Raw genomic sequence first — 22,162 nt, forward strand, 5'->3', positions numbered from 1 at the left:
TGAAGTAAAGTAAGAATATATAGCCAGGTATCTATAAAAAGCTACACCAAACATCATACTTAAGGGTTAAATGTTGAAAGAATCCCATTTGAGACTGGGGATTAGACAAAGGAATTGATATTACTACTTTTGTTCAACATTGTGTTAGAAGTTCTAGTAAGTAAGATAAGCCAGGAAAAGAAAATACAGTGGACTTTTGAACAACATGGGAGTTAGGAATACCGACCCTCTGCCCAGTTGAAAATCTGCATATAGTCAGCCCTCTGTTTAGGGTCTGTGGTACTTCCATATCTGTGGTTCTGCATCTGCAGATTCAACCAACTGGGGATCAAGTAATACTGTAATATTTACTATTTAAGAAAGCCACGTTTAAGTGGACTCATACAGTTCAAACCCATGTTGTTCAAGGGTCAACTGTAAAAGATTTAAAAATCAGAAAGGAAGAAGTAAAATTGTTATTATACCAAAAAATATGACTGTTTATAGAAAAAGTGAAAGACTAAATGCAGGGATATTATTAGAATTAACAAGTGCATTTAGCAACATTGTTGGACACAAAAGTCAATATGTTGCACTTTTATATAATAACCACAATTTCAAGTAAAATATATAATTTACATTCTTAGAAAAATGTAAAGTAGCAATAAATGTAGCAAAAAGGTGCAAGACAGAAGAAGTTGAATCTAAAATTGACATGAAAGTGTAAAAGACCAAGAATAGCCAAATCACTCTTGAAAAACAAGATGGGGAATCTTGCCCTATCAAATGTCAAGACTTATTATAAAGTCATAAAAATTAAGGCTATGGTGTGGGGAAAACTAAATAGAGAGTTCAAGAACAAATCCACCTGTATATAGACATTTAATGTATAATAGAACTGATATTTTAGATCAGTGAAGAAAGTGTACTTTTCAAAAATGGTGCTGGAACAATTAGTTTTTCATATAAAAAAATAATTAATTGGACCCCTACTTCACACCATACACACACACACACACAAAACCAACTCCAGATGGATTCAAAGCATAAATGTGAAAAGCAAAAATATAAAATTTTAGAAGAAAATATAAAAGAATACCTTAATGATCTCTGAGTAAGTGAAGGATTTCTAAAAGGATACATAAAATGTATATATCATAAAGGAAAAGATGGTGAATCAGACTATATCAAAATTAAGAATTTCTACTTATCAGAAAACGCTATTAGGAGAGTGAGAACACATGCTATAAGCATGACCAATTAAGGATTGATATCCAATTATAAACAGAACTCTAAGAATCTTTAAGCCATTGAAAAACAAACCAACAGAAATACAGGCCAGAGGGCAAAGTGGCCAAGATGGCAGAGTAGAAATACTGTGAGCTCACCTCCTCCTGTGGGCACATGAAAATTACAATTATTTACAGGGAAACTATTGATGAGAAAAACAAAAGACTAGCAGAAAAGATCTTCTATTAATACAACTAAAGATATAAAGATAGACTCTTAATGAGGTGGAACAAAAGATGAAACATCAAGAAAAAAGAAAGAGAAGAAAAAGGGAAGAAACAAGTTCATATATCACCTTTCCAAGAGGGGCCCAAGACAGGTTGAACCTTTTGATTTCCGCAACAGTCACATGGTGTAAGGGGGCCAAACAAGGATGCAGAACCAAGCATGGTGAATCCTACAGAAACACTGAAGAGCTAGGGGAATACAATGTCTTTCCCATCACATCAAAACTCCTGAAATCAGTGACCACATCCTCTGTAACCACATGATAAAGACTTGGGAATTTACACAGAGAAAAAAGGAAGGAAGGAAGGAAAGTAAGTAAATAAAAGAAAAGAAAGGTCAAAAAGTAGAATAGGCAATTTCTTAAAGAAGAAAACTCAAATGGCCAACAGTTGAATTAAAAGATGTTCAACTGGGAGTTCCCTGGTGACCTAGTGGTTAGGATTCCAGGCTTTCAATGATGTGGCCTGGGTTCAATCCCTGTTCAGGGAACTGAGATACTACATACCATGGGAACTACATGTGCCAACATGTATGAATCTCAGAAATAATGTTGAGTGAAATAAGCAAATCACAGGAGCATATATACATACATACAAACAGCTAGATTCCATTTATTTAAAAGTTCAAAAACAGAGAAAATCTAAACAATATGTTGTTTAGGAATGCATTTAGTTAGTAAAACTATAAAGAAAAACAGGGCAATGATTACTCCAAATTTCAGGATAGTAGTTACATCTGGGGAAGAAGGGAGATTGTGATCACGGAGGGATGCACAGAGGACTTTAAGATACTGGAAATGAATATTCAATTTTTTAAACCTGGGTACTGAATACATAGATATTCACTCCTTAAAATTATTTTAAAATTACATATATATGTTTTACACATTCTTCTGCATATATTTCATCATTTTAGAAAAGGATAAATAGCAATGCCCAGAACTGAACACACAACTCTAGCTAATCCATCATACTAGAAGACAATCATCTCCCTCGTTTTAAATACTTTGCTGTTTTTGTTTAGTAACTCAATTGTGTCCAACTCTTTCTGACACCATGGACTGTAGCCCAACAGCCTCCTCTGTCCATGGGATTTTCCAGGCAAGAATATTGGAGTGAGTTGCCATTTCCTTCTCCAAGGGATTTTCCTGACCCAAGTGTCAAACCTGGTCTCCACATCTCCTGCATTGGATGTGCATTCTTTATCCCTCAGCCACCAGGGAAGCTCATAAACCCCAGCATTTACTTATGAAAATTAGTTGCATTCGTGGAGAAAAATTCAAACTTTATAAACTAGATGTTAAATGTTACTACTGCTGCTGCTGCTGCTAAGTCGCTTCAGTCGTGTCCGACTCCGTGCGACCCCATAGACGGCAGCCCACCAGGCTCCCCCGTCCCTGGGATTCTCCAGGCAAGAACACTGGAGTGGGTTGCCATTTCCTTCATTTTCATAATACCCCCTTATATAACAAATTGTCAGACACATTTGTACATATGGGTGTACTATCTTCTTAGAATATTTTTATAAGTAACCTAAAATCTGATTTGACAAATCATTCAACTGAAAAGTGTTGTACTGATTTTATTATACAGTCTTAACTCAACAGTGGCTTTCAGCTTTATCTATCTATGTAACATAAAAATTCCCAAATATTTTGAGACAAATACTTTGCCTCTATTTTCCTCTGAGCTGAGGTGTACATTTATACCTGCTAAATTTTCTTTTATTCTATGTGGCCATTCTTTTCACTTGTCCTTCCAACCAGTCAAGAGCTCTCCAGAACCAGGTCATCTTCCAGGAGAATTGGTAAACTAAGTTTCTGAGCTAGCCAAGCTGAGGTCCAAATTGCAGCCAGCAGAGGCAACAACTCTTCTGAAAACCCAGCTCAAGGCAGCTTCCTTAACATGCTTGTGTTCTGCCCTGTTTTTCCAGAGGTCATCTGTTTATAGCTTCAGCCTAAATTCTTCCTTCTGAGAAACCTTAGCGAATGTCTTATCAAGGAAGACAATGCCTCACGTTAAGTCATGTTGGTAAGTTAATGGGAGAGAATATCCTCACCTAAGAAGATTGTTATTTCCTGAAGGGATAAAACCCCACGAGGGAAAACCCCTGTGGTACTTATAGGTAGGGCTGGTTTACCAAGGCTGATAACATAGTTCTGACCAGAGGAGGAAGATAGAGTGCATTTATTCATTTCTGAAAGCTTTGCGGGTAGATGTGCATCTTTCTGTAATCTGCAATATTAAAGTTTCACAGACTCTGAGCTGGACAGAGGTGCTAACCCTGAAGAACCTCTCCAGAATCCAAGTTGCTGAATCTTCCTTGCTGCCTGCAGAGGCTCCAAACCACCTTTTGACAATGGGAAACTGGGTGGTTAATCACTGGTTTTCAGTTTTGTTTCTGGTAAGTGATTTTTCACTTTCTGTTAATTACTCTTAGAGTAAGAAGATGTTACATTTGTTAATATGTGTAGTTACTGGAAAGGGAAAAATTCCATGACAATATTGAGCTTTTCAAGGTCAGTTATCACTGAAAGGTCCAATCCTAGGATTGCATATATATGTTTAATATACTTTTCTGTGTATGATGTATTTCAGTATTTTAGAAACCAGTCCAACTCCAGAAATTGATTGATAAAGAGACAAGAATATAAACAACAAGTATTTGGAATTTCAATCTGTTTTCTTTTTTTTCTCTTTTTCTTTTCCATTTTACTTCTAACTACTGCTATGGAGCACTCATTTCTCTCCATTCTTTCTATCCTGCTCACACCAAGAAATCATAAAATCATTGAATGTTTGAGGTAGAAGTGATCTTAGAGATTATGGCGTAGCACTGTCCACTAGAAATATAATGTGAAGTCACATATGTAATTTTAAAATTGTCTAATACCTATGTTTGGATGTGAGAGTTGGACTATAAAGAGGGCTGAGCGCAGAAGAATTGATGCTTTTGAACTGTGGTGTTGGAGAAGACTCTTGAGAGTCCCTTAGACTGCAAGGAGATCCAACCAGTCCATCCTAGGGGAAATCCATCCTGGGTGTTCATTAGAAGGACTGATGTTGAAGCTGAAACTCCAGTATTTTGGCCACCTGATGTGAAGAGCTGACTCATTTGGAAAGGCCCTGATGCTGGGAAAGATTGAAGGCAGGAGGAGAAGGGGATGACAGGGGATGAGATGGTTGGATGGCATCACCAACTCAATGGACATGGGTTTGTATAAACTCCGGGAGTTGGTGATGGACAGGGAGGACTGGCATGCTGTGGTTCATGGGGTCACAAAGAGTCGGACACGACTGAGCAACTGAACTGAACTGAATACCTATGTTGAAAAAGTTAAGAAGAAAATGGTGACATGAATGTCCAGTAAAATATCTTGTTTAACCCAGTGTATTTAAAATGTTATCCTTTAAACATGTAATCAATACGAAAATATTAATGAGATAATTTATATTATTTTATTTTTACTGTTTTTGAAATCCAATGTGTATTTTATACTTACAGCACATCTCAATTAAAACTAGACATATTTCGTGTTCTTAGTTGCCACATGTGGTTAGTGGCTATGGCTTTAGGTAGTGCAGAAAGAAACCAACTCTTTGATTTTACAAGGGAAAATAAGACCCAGATGTCACACAGTTGGTTGCAGAGCCATCACTCAGTTCCAGCTCCCCAGCGTTCAAGCCACAACTCCTTTACCACACTACATGTACACAATCCCCTTCTCCTAACACACTCTCTAACTGAACTCTAGCTTCATTTCTGCTATTAACTGAATGACCAAGATCAAATTACATATCTTCTCTATACTTCAGGTCACCTGTGTTGTAGCTGGGGGAGGATTAATGAAAACTAGATTACATATAAATATGAGTGTTTCTAGCTCTAAAATCCTCTTTTTATAATTCCTTTCTTAGATGATGATGATTTAAATATCTTTCCACCTTGCACCAATCTCTCCAGAGGGCTCAGACTTCTTCTTATCTCTGACATGTACTCCTTTGCTATTTTTTTTAATGAAAAATAAATTACCCCCAAAATACTTTTGCTCCTCCTTCCTGCCAGGTCTTCTACTTGACTTTCTTTTCCATTTATAGTGGAGGAAATTATAGTCTATGTGGGGAAGGGAATGGAATTCCTTACAGATGTCACTGTATTTCATAATTCATCTTTCTTGCAGTTGATTATTTAGCTGACACAGTGTTCTTTGCCTCTGTGTCCCTGTCAGATTCTGAAATATTTTTGCTCTCTCTAAATAAGGTTCTCTACCTTGTCTTCTAAACTCTTGAATTATCTGTGGCTTTCACCTCTCTTTTTCCATTAAGGTCAAAGATCTCTGGAAGACACACAACTCTGGAAAGGGTGTGTGGGCAAAGAATGCAGAAATAAATTGAGTGGAAAAGCCAGTCTGGTGATGACACAGCCAGAATTTATTGAGCTTATACAATGCACCGAGCATTGTATTAATCACTTCACATGTATTATTTCATGTAACATTCACAGCATTGCTGTGGTGTAGATATTGTTATTATCCTCATTTTATAAGTGAAGAAATTGAAGTTCAGAAAAGTTAAATCACAGATCTAAGATTACAGAACTAGAAAGTGGTGGAACTAGAATTTGAGCCCAGGGAGTTTGACTCCAACATCATGCTTCAAATCACTATGTTATGATGCTACAGGTATGTGACTGGTCCAGATCTAGGGAATCTGAATGGGCCATATTCTAGACTAAAGGCCCTCTACCCATAGGGCTGAGATGATTCTGGACCATCCTAGGGCCATAGATATAGATTAGAGGTATATATTCCAGTGCCCCTAGAGTCCTGATCAATTACAGACTTTGTTCTCCAAAGCAATGGGGAGTAGGTTCCAAATTTCTCTCTTTGCCAATGGAGACAGATCTTGGGACAGACAAAGTCTTAAGTGCTCAAATGAGTCCACAGCAATGATAGGTTAATTTGAAGAAAAGAATAACAATCTAAAAACAGGGAGGTGTACGTCAGGGTATAATTAAAGAGGCAGGCCCATCTGGAATGGTTTATTCCCTTCAGATGGGTATTGTTACAGATGTTGAATTTATTCTTTCTTTAGAAATCCATTTATTCACTTATTGCCATCTTTTAGGTGCAATAGTTTGAATGATCTGGTCCAGGAGTTGGCGAATGTTTTCTGTAAAAGGCTAGATTGTACAATTTTAGGCTTTGTGGGCCATATGTTCTCTGTCACAATTTCTCAACACTTACTTTGAATCACAAAAGCAGTTATAAACAATACAGAAATAAGTGGGTGTGGCTAAGTTCCAATACCATTGTATTTATAGATACTGGAATTTGATTTTCATATAATTTTCGCATGTCATGAAATATATTCTTCTTTTGATTTTTCCAACCATTTAAAAATGGGAAAAAATATAAAACCCATTCTTTAGCCTGTAGGCTGTACAAAACAGGTGGTGAGCTAGATTTGGCCTATGAGCCTTGATTGGCTGACCTTGGTGATTAGCATCATTAGTGCATGTCTTGAAGTCCTGACTCACTCTGAGATTAAGTTTACTCATTTAAAATGAAAACAGATATAGGATTTCCCTGATGGTCCAGTGGCTAGGAATCTGCACTTTCATTGCAGGGGGTACAGGTTAGATCCCTGGTCAGGAAACTAAGATTCCACATGCCTTGCAGTGCACGCCCTCTGCCAAAAAAAGAAAACATACAAACACAAAATAGCCAAATGGTGAAACTATTCTTTACCCCTTATCTACTCCTTCCCATACCTAAATTTCACTTTATTCCTTGCTTCATTTTTCTTCCTCTAGGTTGCTTGGTTGGGGCTGAATGTTTTCCTGTTCGTGCATGCCTTCCTGTCATTTGAGAAGGCCACCAAGTACTACTACACAAGACAAATACTTGGGGTGAGTATCACAGTTGTGATGTGGGGAATCTCTCTTTTTTCTATAACTCTGGCTCCTTTGTGACCCAATGCCCTCATTTACCCTAGAGTTAGGGTCACCAGAAAAAATCTTCAGGCTACCCAGGTAAATTTGAATTCCAGAAAAATAACAAATCTTTTTTATTTATTTTACTTATGTATTTTTGGCTGTGCTGTGTTTTCACTGCTATGCGGGCCTTTTCTCTAGTTGTATTGAGCCAGGGCTACTCTTCTTTGCAGTGCCCAGGCTTCTCACTATGGTGGCTTCTCTTGTTGTGGAGTACAGGCTCTAGGGCATCTGGGTTTCAGTAGTTGTAGCTCCCAGGCTCTAGAGCACATGCTAAATAGTTGTGGCCACTTAGTTGCTCCACCACACATGGGATCTTCCCGGACCAGGGATTGAACAGGTGCCCCTTGCATTGCAAGGCGAAATCTTAACCACTAGACCACCAGGGAAGCACCAAATCTTTTTTTTTTTTAGTTAGTATTTATTTATTTGGCTGTGTCAGGCGTTAGTTGCGGCATGAGAGAGCTTTCCTTGTGGCTCTGCAGTGCACGGACTCTAGTTGTAGCACCTGGGCTCAGTAGCTGTGGTGGGTGGGTTTAGTTGCTGCATGGCAGGTGGGATCCCAGTTCCCTCATCAGGGATTGAACCGGTGCACCCCACTCATTGCAAAGTGGACTCTCAACCACTGGATCACCAGGCAAGTCCCAACAAGTATTTTTGGGGGGTATCATTTATTCCAAATATTGCATGAGACAGGGGCATATCAGAAAATGATTCATTTTTTAAAGTTCAAATTTAGCTGAGCATCCTATATTTTTGTTTGCTAATCTGACAGCCTTATCCAGGGCACACTCCATGGCTCCAATAATGAAAACACACAATAAAGAAATATTGAGTAATTTTTGAACCGGTTTCCATAGAAATCCAGGTGTCCCTGCAGAGTGTGAGGGGAAAGCTAACAGGACAGTGTCCCTACATCAACCAAAGCAGCATTTATCTGTCTTGTGGATTCCTGCTTATGATTTTAAGAAAGAGTTTGACTGAAAACAAATGAATGAACAACTTGAAAACCATTGCTGTGGACTGATCTCACAGAAAAATACCTATCAAACAAGAGGGATACTTGGTGTGGTGAGTTTTGTGGAGTGGGTGGTGTTTCCAAATTCAAGGCCTGTAGAATGATGGGGTCAAGTCAGAGTAACAGGATGGAGAAGCCTGGGGAAGGAGCAGATTATAAGGACAGGAGAGGAAGGGTGAGGTGGGTATGGCACGTTGGCATGGAAGTGAACAAGAAGAAGCTTGGAGATGAGAATGGTTTTCTCACAGGCTCGTCAATCTGGCCACTGCCTGGTTAAAGAAACAAATTTGACTGCTAACTTTTGTCAGTTATTCAGTAACATGTAAGGATTTGAAGAAGTCACTTTCATCTTGATGAAGAAGTCACTTTCATTAGCTCTCCAGGAAGACTCACCCGGTGTACATGTTTAAAGACAGCTTGTCCTTTTTAAAAATCCTTCTTGGCTCTTCATAATCAAACGATTTGTGTTGAGATCACAACTCATTTGAATGTTCTGTTCAGACTTATTTCACCCTGCTGTTTTCCATTTTAAATGTTGGTCCTTGATCCTTCTTTGGAAACTATAACTCCAAAGGAAGTGTTAATTTGTTTAAAAAATAGTTTTTTACTAAGAGAATGATGTGATAAATGTGACTAACTATTAACAGAATTGCTTTATGATCAAAAAGTCAGCAGCAGAAAAATGAATCATGCTGATATCCTGTGGACATTTCATTTTGTAAAATCCTTTCTATAAAAAATTAACTATAAATGATACTGCTTTCAAGGAGATCAAATGATATAGAAATGTTAGAATAAAATGTGAAAATTACTCTCCCATCACATTCCGTGGAGATAACCTTTGTTAATGGTTCGACTTGTGTGTCTCTAAAGACACACTGACGTATACTCACAAGTGCATCAGACGTATAGGTTTTGTTTTTGAGATAGGTAATATTTTTATTCACTTATTCCATATAAACAGTAAAACTTGATCTTTTTGGTGTATGCTTCTATGAGTTTTGATAAACACATTCAATAGAACACTTTTTAAAAAAATTAACCAAAGGAAAAAAAAAGGATCACATTGTAGATATTGACTGGAAATTTCTTCTTACACTTAGAGTATCTCAGATATCTCTCCATGTAAGTACATAACCAGTGATGTGCTGGAACTAGCTCATGCCAGTATGCAGTTGCCAGTTGTGTATCGCTTCCCAACCCTATAGCCAGTGTTGTTTAATGACATAAGCTTGGTATCTTGGAGTCTGCCATGGTGGGAGTATTTACAACAGGTAAATTGACAAACACTGGAAATCAAGAATCTCCCTTCCCCTGAAAACTGGTTGTGAAGCATTTACCAGCCTTCCACCATTGCATGTAGATAACGCTCATTCTTTTAAGAGAATAACAGTTCATGGCATTGAGGCACCATAATTTATTTAATCACTCCAAAGGGTATGTCTTAAATTTATGCTTCCTTTAGGAAAATACAGAGTTATTTTATTCAGAGGAATGAGTTTAAATCCATAGTCAATGAGGCATTAATGACAGCTGCAATTGAATTAAAACATCAGTTACTGTTAGTGTTGAAAAGTGAACATAAATTGGTGTATTTCAATGTGCTGCTATGGGGGAAAAAAAGATTTGCTCTGAAAAAAATTCATCCCATACAGATATCCTCAACAGAATATGAAGCTGTGAAATTGTAGTCCTATATTTTTTAATTTACTTGTCAATTTCAGCTTTAAGGAACCTCTGTGATTCAAATAAGCAAGCAGTGGGAACTAAGGTGGAAATGCAGGATCTTTGAGATGAGCAGAGGAAATTTACTCAGAAACAGAACAGGCTATCTCTACCAAAAACAGTTGGGATGTGACTCAGCAGAAGGAGAAAACACAGGTCATGTGGAAGAGTCAGAAATGGAAAACAGTAGGGCAGCTCGTGTTTACTGTACTGCCAGACATTGTAAGCCATTATGGATGTAGGCAGATCTTGACCTGGCTTATTAAGCCAGTCTCATGTTGTCTGGGTTTAGGTTGTGTGGAAAAATAGTCTTTGTGCCAAAAAGATTATTACAAAAAGGTGGGTGGTGGTGATGATTTAGTTGCTCAGTCATGTCTGACTCTTGTGACCCCATGGACTGTAGCCCACCAGGCCCCTCTGTCCATGGAATTTTCCAGGCAAAAATACTGGAGTGTGTTGCCATTACCTACTCCAGGGGATCTTCCTGATACAAAGTCAGTGACAAATTGTTTATTGTAAAAACCAATTGCATAACTAGAGGGGTTCTTTTTCAATACCATGGATTACTCTGTCTAGTGAAGCCTACCTACCAACTCCCTTTCAGAATAATATTTTTAAACATAGTCAATAAAATACATGGGATTATAATAGAAACCAATTATATTGAAATATAATCAAATTATACAATAAAACTAATTTGTGATAGAGTAATATATCTATCTGCTTCTTTAGTTGTTATTGTTTAGTCTCTAAGTCATGTCTAACTCTTTGACACTCCATGGACTGTAGCCTGCCAGGCTTCTCTGTCCTTGGGATTCTCCAGGCAAGAATACTGGACTGGGTTGCCATTTCCTTCTCCAAGAAAAAGGCAAAGAAATTGTTAACTCTGCCTCATCTTCTTCCTTTTAGCAAGTCATTGACAGGCACAAATGTAAGGCTGGCCAGTCAGATGAAGTGCAACAAAAATTGCCTGGCTGCTGCCACCACCTTTATTGCTGCTGTGAAATTGTCATGCTACATTGTATGCAGTCCCAAGTACATGGAGCTGACTCAGAGACCAGTTGTACAGTTGAGGAGAGAAATCGAAATTAGCTACCACAGAGTTGAACATATTCTGTCCAGTCTATACCTAATCAAGCCTGTTTCTTGGCTCAATACTTTGAAGCACTGATTCCTTGTCTCCTTTTCTGGCAGCTTCTACTATTAGATCGGATGTGGTCCACTGGAGAAAGGAATGGCAAACCACTTCAGTATTCTTGCCTTGAGAACCCCATGTACAGTATGAAAAGGCAAAAAGATAGGACACTGAAAGATGAACTCCCCAGGTCGGTAGGTGCCCAATATGCTACTGGAGATCAATGGAGAAATAACTCCAGAAAGAATGAAGGGATGGAGCCAAAGCAAAAACAACACCCAGTTGTGGATATGACTGGTGATAGAAGCAAGGTCTGATGCTGTAAAGAGCAATATTGCATAGGAACCTGGAATGTTAGGTCCATGAATCAAGGCAAATTGGAAGTGGTCAAACAGGAGATGGCAAGAATCAACATCGACATTCTAGGAATCAGCGAACTAAAATGGACTGGAGTGGGTGAATTTAACTCAGATGACCATTATATCTACTACTGAGGGCAGGAATCCCTTATAAGAAATGGAGTAGCCATCACAGTCAACAAGAGTCCAAAATGCAGTACTTGGATGCAATCTCAAAAACAACAGAATGATCTCTATTCGTTTCCAAGGCAAACCATTCAATATCATGGTAATCCAAGTCTATACCCCAACCAGTAATGCTGAAGAAGCTGAAGTTGAATGGTTCTATGAAGACCTACAAGACCTTTTAGAACTAACACACAAAAGGATGTCCTTTTTCTTATAGGGGACTGGAATGCAAAAGTAGGAAGTCAAGAAACACTTGGAGGAACAGGCAAATTTGGGCTTGGAGTACAGAATGAAGCAGGGCAAAGGCTAATAGAGTTTTACCAAGAAAATGCACTGGTCATAGCAAACACCCTCTTCCAACAACACAAGAGAAGACTCTACACATGGACATCACCAGATGGTCAACAACGAAATCAGATTGATTATATTCTTTGCAGCCAAAGATGGAGAAGCTTTATACAGTCAGCAAAAACAAGACCAGGAGCTGACTGTGGCTCAGATCATGAACTCCTTATTGCCAAATTCTGACTTAAATTGAAGAAAGTAGGGAAAACCACTATACCATTCAGGTATGACCTAAATCAAATCCCTTATGATTATACAGTGGAAGTGAGAAATAGATTTAAGGGCCTAGATCTGATAGATAGAGTGCCTGATGAACTATGGACGGAGGTTCATGACATTGTACAGGAGACATGGAGCAAGACCATCCCCAAGAAAAAGAAATGCAAAAAAGCAAAATGGCTGTCTGAGGAGGCCTTACAAATAGATGTGAAAAGAAGAGAAGCGAAAAGCAAAGGAGAAAAGGAAAGATATACCCTTTTGAATGCAGAGTTCCAAAGAATAGCAAGAAGAGATAAGAAAGACTTCCTCACTGATCAGTGCAAAGAAATAGAGGAAAACAATAGAATGGGAAAGACTAGAGATCTCTTCAAGAAAATTAGAGATACCAAGGGAACATTTCATGCAAAGATGGGCTCAATAAAGGACAGAAATGGTATGGACCTAACCAAAGCAGAAGATCTTAAGAAGAGATGGCAAGAATACATGGAAGAACTGTACAGAAAGATTCTTCATGACGCAGATAATCATGATGGTGTGATCACTCACCTAGAGCCAGACGTCCTGGAATGTGAAGTCAAGTGGGCCTTAGGAAACATCACTCCAAACAAAGCTAGTGGAGGTGATAGAATTCCAGTAGAGCTATTCCAAATCCTGAAAGATGATGCTGTGAAAGTGCTGCACTCAATATACCAGTAAATTTGGAAAACTCAGCAGTGGCCACAGGACTGGAAAAGGTCAGTTTTCATTCCAATCCCTAAGAAAGGCAATGCCAAAGAATGCTCAAGCTACCACACAGTTGCACTCATCTCACATGCTAGCAAAGTAATGCTCAAAATTCTCCAAGCCAGGCTTCAGCAATATGCGAATGATGAATATCCAGGTGTTCAAGCTGGTTTTAGGAAAGGCAGAGGAGCCAGAGATCAAATTGCCGACATCCGCTGGATCATCTAAAAAGCAAGAGAGTTCAGGAAAAACATCTATTTCTGCTTTGTTGACTATGCCAAAGCCTTTGACTATGTGGATCACAATAAACTGTGGAAAATTCTGAAAGAGATGGGAATACCAGACCACCTGACCTGCCTCTTGAGAAACCTATATGCAGGTCAGGAAGCAACAGTTAGAACTGGACATGGAACAACAGACTGGTTCCAAATAGGGGAGTACGTCAAAGTTGTATATTGTCACCCTGCTTATTTAACTTCTATGCAGAGTACATCATGAGAAATGCTGGGCTGGAAGAAGCACAACCTGGAATCAAGATTGCCGGGAGAAATATCAATAACCTCAGATATGCAGATGACACCACCCTTATGGCAGAAAGTGAAGAAGAACTAAAGAGCCTCTTGATGCAAGTGAAAGAGGAGAGTGAAAAAGTTGGCTTAAAGCTCAACATTCAGAAAACTAAGATCATGGTATCTAGTCCCATCACTTCATGGCAAATAGATGGGGAAACAGTGGAAACAGAGGCTGACTTTATTTTTTTGGGCTCCAAAATCACTGCAGATGGTGACTGCAGCCATGAAATTAAAAGATGCTTACTCCTTGGAAGGAAAGTTATGAGCAACCTAGACAGCATATTAAAAAGCAGAGACATTACTTTGCCAACAAAGGTCCGTCTAGTCAAGGCTATGGTTTTTCCAGTGGTCATGTATGGATTTGAGGGTTGGACTATAAAGAGGGCTGAATGCAGAAGAATTGATGCTTTTGAACTGTGGTGTTGGAGAAGATTCTTGAGAGTCCCATGGACTGCAAGGAGATCCAACCAGTCCATCCTAGGGGAAATCGGTCTTGGGTGTTCATTGGAAGGACTGGTGTTAAAGCTGAAACTCCAATACTTTGGCCACCTGATGCAAAGAACTGACTCATTTGAAAAGACCCTCATGCTGGGAAAGATTGAGGGCAGGAGGAGAAGGGGACGACAGAGGATGAGATGGTTAGATGGCATCACGGACTCAATGGACATGAGTTTGTGTAAACTCCAGGAGTTGGTGATGGACAGGGAGGCCTGGCATGCTGCAGTTCATGGGGTCACAAAGAGTTGGACATGACTGAGTGACTGAACTGAACTGAACTGAACTGATGTATGCTACCTGACCACCCAAGGAAATCATTTTGAAATTCTGTTCTTAGAAGTTCTCCCTTCTCAAATGTCTACCTAAGTTTAAATTTTTACTGTGAGGAGTTTCTTTGTTTTGTTTTTTTCAATTATTAAAGGGATTTTAAATATAAACAGTTAATTTTTTATTGTTTTATTACATTATTATTACATACTTATAACTGCAACATTTGAAAGCATAGAAAAGAGAAAAATAGTCACTATAATTATAAGTCAAAATATCTAAGCTATATTTAAAATGCAATATATATATTCAAGATTGTTTTACAAATGATGAACTAAATTCATAATTGACTGTATTAAGCAAAAATCCTGAATGCAAAGTGTTACATTCATAGAATTTATTTGTCAAATCATTAAATCCTGTTCTCTTTCATATTGATAAATGTGTTGTCAAACATTTCCAAACCACTGTCAAGAGGATTTCTCAATTAAATATTAAGTTCAGCAAATTTTCTGTCATTTGTAAACAGAGTTTGGACTCATTGTCCGGGTCTCAGACAAGTGGACCAGGCCCGTGCTCACCTGCTAGATGAGGAGATGAAGCAGCTGATGGTTTCTTCTCTCCTCTGTTCTAGTCAGCACTGGCCTGGGCCCGAGCCTCTGCTCGCTGCTTGAATTTTAACAGCATGCTGATTCTTCTTCCCGTGTGTCGAAATTTGCTGTCTTTCCTGAGAGGCACCTGCTCAGTGAGTCCTAACCACTTGTAGGTCATTTTTCACATTGAAGACAAAAGACTCTGTACATCTCAGTAGGACAGCTCAATACCAGGCCCCTAGGAATGGAAGCCAGAGATCTCCTTTGGGGGGTGAGGCTAGGGGGTGAGCAAGAGTGGGTGGGTATTGGCATTCTTTATGTAAGACATGTTGGTTATATATTGAAAGTGAAAGCGTTAGTTGCTCAGTTGTGTCCAACTCTTTGTGATACCACGGACTGTAGGCTGCCAGGCTCTGCTGTCCTTGGAATTCTCCAGGCAAGAATACTGGAGTAGGTAGCCATTTCTTTCTCCAGGGTATCTTCCCAACCCAGGGATTGAACCTATGTCTCCTGCATTGCAGGCAGATTCTTTACCATCTGAGCCACCAGGGAAGCCCATATAGTGAATTTCATAAAGCTTCCTGGAGACACCTGACCATGATTGTTTCACATTTGTAGTTTTATAGGAGTACCCTGAGAAAGCAACTGGATCACAACCTCGCCTTCCACAAACTGGTGGGATATATGATCTGCCTACACACAGGTAACTGGGGGAATGGATGAACCTGCAGGATTCCAGACATTCAGAATCTTGTTTCATTCATTCATGTGTATAAACATTCAAAATATATTTATTGAACACCTGGCACTATTTTCCAGGCACCGTTTTAGACCTGCTTTCATGGAATTTACATTCTGTTCCTTTGGGAGTGAATATAAAAAAAATCTTAATTCTCTCTGTAATCATTATTGGGCACTTTATGTGGACTCACCATTCTGCTTGGTACCACATGTTGGATTTTCCCTTTCTAGTGAGGCATGCCTGCCATGATGTTTCTGAGACAACTTTCACATTCCTTTCCATCTTTCCATTTAGCTATTCACATCATTGCACACCTGTTTAACCTTGAACGATATAGCAGAAGCAGACAGGCCACAGATGGATCCCTTGCTTCCATTCTCTCCAACCTACCTCATCAGGAGCATTATTCATGGCTAAATCCCATCCAGTCCCCAAACACAGTGAGTTGATTCAAGGGAAAAGCATCTGGGATCTGAGTGGGAAGGTCATGGTGTCCTTGGTGGACATTGTGTCTGGCTGAAATTTCTCCTTTCATAGACAGTGGTGTATGTGACATTCACCAGTATTGCTGGTCTCACTGGAGTGATCATCACAGTGGCTCTGGTTCTCATGGTGACTTCAGCTATGGAATTTATCCGGAGGAGTTATTTTGAGGTCTTCTGGTATACACACCACATTTTTATCATCTACTTCATTGGCTTAGGAATTCATGGTCTTGGGTAAGGTCCTCAAACTCCCATTTTTCATGCCCCAGTTCCTGATCTTGTACAATTCTTTGCCACATATTGTCCATTTTTTCTGCCTCAGTGGAATTGTCCGGGTCCAAACAGAAGAGAGCATGGCTGAGAATCATCCTCACAAGTGTGCAGAGTTTTTTGAGAAGTGGGATGATCCTGCCTCCTACTGCAAGCCTCCCCAATTTGAAGGGCTCCCTGCTGAGGTACAACCAGGACAAGGATAGTAGACTCTTGCTAGGAGATGTTATTGTCATTGTTGTTATTATCACTCTTCTTATAATCATTATTAGTTCAGCCTGGTGCTGACTCCTGTGGAGGACATATGCTGTAGGTTATTCATCTTATGGCTGAATGCTTATACTTTTTGACCAGCATCTCCCAATTTCCCTTACCTTCCAGCTCTCCCTTACTACTTTGTTTTTGAGTTCAACTTCTTTTTTTTTTAAATTGAAGTATAATTGACTTACAGTATATATTAGTTTCAAGTGTACAACAGAGTGATTTGGTATTTTAATATATTACAAAATGATCACTGTAATCAGATGCCATCTGTCACCATAGAGAGTTATTAAAATATTATTGACTATATTCCACATGCTGTACATTAAATCTCTGTGACTTATTTTATAACAGAAAGTTTGTACCTTTTAATCTCCTCACCTGTGTTATACATTCCACCCCCATACCCCTTCTGGCATCACCAATCTCTTCTCTGTATCAATGATTCTGTTTCTGTTTTGTTTGTTCATTTGTTTTGCTTTTTAGATCCCACATGTAAGTGAAATCCTGTGGTATTTGTTGTCTTTCTCTGACTTATTTAACTTTGCATAATACCCTCAGGGTCCATCCATGTTGTTGCAAATGGCAAGATTTCACTCTTTTTTATGGTCGAGTAATAATATGTATAATATATATATATGACATCCATTATATATGCACATATAACATCACATCTTCTTTATTCATCTATCAATGGACACTTAGGTTGCTTCCATATCTTGGTTATTTTAAATAATGATGCAGTGGATCTTTTCCAGTTAGTGTTTTTTGGTTACTTTGGAAAGATACAATTGACCCTTGAACAACAGAGGAGTTAGAAGTGACAATCCTTGGGAAGTAAAAAATCTGTGTATAACTTTACATTTGGCCTTTTGCATCCACAGTTTGGCTTTAGTAGACTCAACCAACCACAGATCTTGTAGTACTGTAGTATGTATTTATTGAAAAACCTGCATATAAATGGACATGTGCAGTTCAAACTCATGTTGTTCAAGGGTTAACTGTACCCAGAAGTGGAGTTGCTAGCTCCTATGATAGTTCTGTTTTTAATTTTTTGAGGAACTGCCATACTGTTTTACTAATGGCTGCACCAATTTGTACTCCCTCCAACAGTGTGTAAGGATTCTCTTTCTTACACATTCTTACCAACACCTGTTATTTGTTGTCTTTTAAATAATGGACATTGTGACAAGTGTGAGGTAATATCTCATTGTGGTTTTGATTTGCATTTCCCTGATAATTTAGTGACATTTTGTATCCTTTCATGTGTCTGTTAGCCATCTGTATATCTTTTTAAAAAAATGTCTATTCAGGTTCTCTGCCCATTTTTAAATTGGGTTGTTTGTTTGATGTTGAATTATATGAATTCTTTGCATAGATTGGATATTAACCCTTTGTTGGATATATCATTTGCAAGTATCTTCTCCTATTCTATAGGCTATCTTTTCATTTTGTTGATAGTTTCTTTCACTGTGTGAGTTTTTTATGTGATATAGTCCTATTTGTTTATTTTTGCCTTTGTTTCTCTTGACTGAGGAGACATATTAAAAAAATATTGAATGACTAAGACTGATGTCAAAGACCATGCTGCCTACTTTCTTCTAGGAATTTTATGGTTTCAAGTTTTACATTAAAGTCTTTAATTCATCATCATTTGAGTTTATTTTTGTTTATAATGTAAGAGACTAGTCCAATTTGATTCTTTTGCATGTAGCTGTTCAGTTTTCCCAACACCATTTATTGGAGAGAGTATGTTTTCCCCATAATATTTCCCCATAATCTTGCTGCCTCTGTCATAGATTAATTGATCATTTAACTGTGGATTTATTTCTGGGCTCTCTATTCTGCTCCATTGACCTATACGTGTTTTTGTGCCAGTATCATACTGTTTTGATTACTGTACCTTTGTAGTATAGTTTGAAACACAGGAGCTCAAGCTTTGCTCTTCTTTCTCAAGACTGTTTTGGTTATCTAGGATCTTTTGTGTTTCCACACATATTTTAGAATTATTTGTTCTAGTTCTGCAAAAAATGCCATTAGTACTTTGGTAGGGATTGCACTGAATCTGTAGATTGCCTTGGGCAGTATGATCATTTTAGCAATAATAATTCTTCCAATCCATGAGCACAGTATATCACCCCATGTATTGTATCCTCTTCAATTTCTTTCATCAATATCTTATAGTTTTCCGAGTATAGATTTTTTTTTTTTTTTACCTCTTTGGTTAGGTTTATTCCTAGTGTTTTATTCTTTTTGATACCATTGTAAGTAGGATTGCTTTCTTCATTTCTCTCTCTGATAGTTCATTTTTAATGTATGGAAACACAGCATTTCTGTTGTGTTAACAGAATACATAATTAACATATTAGTTAACATGTTGTTTATTCACTAAATTGTGTCCGACTCTTTGCAACCTCATGGACTGTAGACCACCAGGCTCCTCTGTCCATGGGATTTCCCAGGCAAGAATTCTGGAGGGGGTTACCATTTCCTTCTTCAAGGGATTTTCCCAACCCAGGGATCAAACTCGTCTCTTGCATTGGCAGGCAAATTCTTTACTACTGACCCACCAGGGAAGCCTACATTTGTTAGTACTTTTAGAATAAGATCTATTTAGGTTGAACTGGATGAAACTGCAATTTTTGTGGGATAATTGCTCAACATCAGCAGTTTCATCCACTTTGACCTAATAAGACAGGAAAGTAAGGCTGCAGTGGATTTGCCCTAACTAACTCATTCTGCTGAGTGGTCCAGACCCAAAGTTTCCCAGGTCCCCAGTTACATTGCCTGTGACCTTTCTAAGAGCCACAGTGCTTTCTTTGGCTATTACAGTGCATCCTAAGGAGTGTCACTAGGATAGGAAAAAAGAACTTCAAAAGTAAGAACAAAACTGAAAATGCCAGCCTGGCTGCAGCACCAGGACATGTGTCCCAGACATGCCAGCCACAGGCTGGGCCCATAGGAGGTAGCTCTTAACTTGTTAATATATATTATTGATATATTAATTTTGTATCCTGAAACTATACTCAATTCATTTATTAGTTCTAATAGTTTCCTGGTGGTGGCCTTAGAGTTTTCTATATATATTATTTTGTTACCTACACACAGTGACAGTTTTACTTCTTTCTTTCTAATTTGGATTTCATTTATGTATTTTTCTTGTCTGCTGTGGTTAATACTTCCAATACTATGTTGAATAACAGTGGCAAGAGTGGGTATCCTCATCTTGTTCCCGATCTTAGAGAAAATACTTTCATGTTTTCACTAGTGTATATAATGTTGGCTGTGGCTTTGTCATATATGGCATTTATTTTGTTGAGGTATGTTTCTTGTATGCCCACTTTTTTAATTAAGAGTTTTTTTTAATCATAAATGGATGTTGAATTTTATCAAAAGTTTTTAGGCATCTATTGATATTATCATATAATTTTTATTTTTCAACTTGTTAATGTGATGTATCACATTGATTGATTTGCAATATTAAACCATTCTTGCATCCCTGGGATGAGTCCAACTTGATCATGATGTATAATCCTTTTAATGTATTATTGAATTATGTTTGCTAATATTTTATTGAGAGTTTTCACATGTATGTTCACCAGTGATATTGACCTGTAATTTTCTTTTGTAGTGTCTGGTTTTGGTATTAAGGTGGTACAGGTCTTACAGAATGCATTCAGAATTGTTCCTTCTTCTGTGATTTTTTGGAATAATTTGAGAAGGGTAGGTGCTACCTCTTCAGGTGTTTAGTAGAATTCACCTATGAATCCATCTGGTCCTAGACTTTTGTTTGTTTGGAGTATTTTTTTTTTTTACTACTGATTTAATTTCATTGCTCGTAATCAATCTGCTCATATTTTCTATTTCTTCATGATTCATTCCTGGGAGATTATATGTTTCTAGGAATTTATCCATTTCTTCTACTTTGTCCATTTTATTAACCTATAATAATTTTTTGTAGTAATCTCTTATGATCCTTTATATTTGTATGGTGTCAGTTGTAACTTTTCTTCTTTCATTTCTGATTTCATTTACTTGGGACCATTCTTTTTCTTGATGAGTATGGTTAAAAATGTATCTATTTTGTTTATCTGTTTAAAGAACCAGCCTTTAGTTTCATTGATTTTTTTCCTTTAGTCTCTATTACATTTGTTTCCACTCTGATCTTTACTGATGCTGAGCTCTTTAAGCTTTTGCATGACTGTAAAACTCTATCTCTTTTTCAAATCTGAATGATAGCTTTGTCAGGTATTCTTGGTTGTAGATTTTTTTCCTTTCATCCCTTTGAATATATAGTGCCTCTTTCTTCTGGCCTGTAAAGTTTCTGCTGAAAAGTTAGCTGGTAGTCTTATGGAAGCTCCCTTGTACATAATTAGTTCCTTTTCTCTTGCTCCTTTTCAGATTCTCTCCTTATCTTTAATTTTGCCATGTTAATTATAATGTGCTTTGCTGTGGACATCTTTGAGTTCATCTTGTTTGGGACTCTCTGTGCCTCCTGGACCTGGATGTCTGCTTCCTTCCCCAGGTTAAGAAAGTTTTCATCTATTATTTCTTCAAATAAGCTATCTGCCCCCTTTTCTCTCTCTTCTTCTCTGAGACCCCTATAATACAAATGTTAGCCTTTTTGACAAGGTCCCAGAAGTCTCTCAAGCTTTCCTCATTTTTAAAAATTGTTTTTTCTGTTTAGCTCCAGTGATTTCTATTACTCTGTCTTCCAGTGTGCTGATCTGCTCTTCTGCATCATCTAATTTACTGTTAATTCCTTCTGGTGTATTTTTTATTTCAGTTACTTTATTTCAGTTCTGTTTGGTTCCTCTTTCTCTTTTCTAACTCTTTGCTAAAACTTCTCAGTGTTCGGTTTTTATTTTCCTGAGTTTATTGAGCATCTTTATGATCATTACCTTTAACTCTTCATCAGGTAGATTACTTATCTCTATTTTGCCTAGTTTTTCTGAGGTTTTGTCTTGTTCATTTGTCTGGGACATATTCCTCTGTCTCCTCATTTTGGCTAATTCTCTTTATTTATTTCTGTGTATTAGGTAGGTCAATTACATTTCCTGACCTTGAAGAAGTAGCCTTATATAGGAGACATCCTTTGAGGCCCAGTAGCACACGCCTCTCTGATCATCAGAACTATATGCCGTATGGGCACCCCCTTTGTGAGTTGCATGGTTTCTTCTGTTGTGATGAGGCTGACTACTGTGGGCCTGTGGGCATACTGGTAAACATGATTGGCCTCTGGCCCAGTTGACTGCCAGACCCTGCCTCTTGGGGTGGCTGCCAACCTACTG

At 38.1% G+C, this 22,162-nt stretch overlaps 1 protein-coding gene across 1 annotated transcript in view; it reads left to right on the top strand.

Moving 5' to 3' along the window:
- Nucleotides 1-3,427: 3,427 nt before the first annotated feature.
- The window catches only part of NOX1 (NADPH oxidase 1), a 35,944-nt gene continuing 17,209 nt past the window's right edge, over nucleotides 3,428-22,162 (top strand). Inside the window, exons 1-8 of the mRNA XM_055565759.1 lie at nucleotides 3,428-3,527; nucleotides 3,746-3,900; nucleotides 7,312-7,407; nucleotides 15,155-15,265; nucleotides 15,732-15,816; nucleotides 16,150-16,295; nucleotides 16,393-16,574; nucleotides 16,663-16,795. Of these exons, the coding sequence (XP_055421734.1) occupies nucleotides 3,485-3,527; nucleotides 3,746-3,900; nucleotides 7,312-7,407; nucleotides 15,155-15,265; nucleotides 15,732-15,816; nucleotides 16,150-16,295; nucleotides 16,393-16,574; nucleotides 16,663-16,795 (951 nt within the window). The 5' untranslated portion in view covers nucleotides 3,428-3,484. The remainder of the gene's footprint in view (nucleotides 3,528-3,745; nucleotides 3,901-7,311; nucleotides 7,408-15,154; nucleotides 15,266-15,731; nucleotides 15,817-16,149; nucleotides 16,296-16,392; nucleotides 16,575-16,662; nucleotides 16,796-22,162) is intronic.

Source organism: Bubalus kerabau, chromosome X (genome assembly GCF_029407905.1).
Source record: "Bubalus kerabau isolate K-KA32 ecotype Philippines breed swamp buffalo chromosome X, PCC_UOA_SB_1v2, whole genome shotgun sequence".
NCBI classification, from domain to species: domain Eukaryota; kingdom Metazoa; phylum Chordata; class Mammalia; order Artiodactyla; family Bovidae; genus Bubalus; species Bubalus kerabau.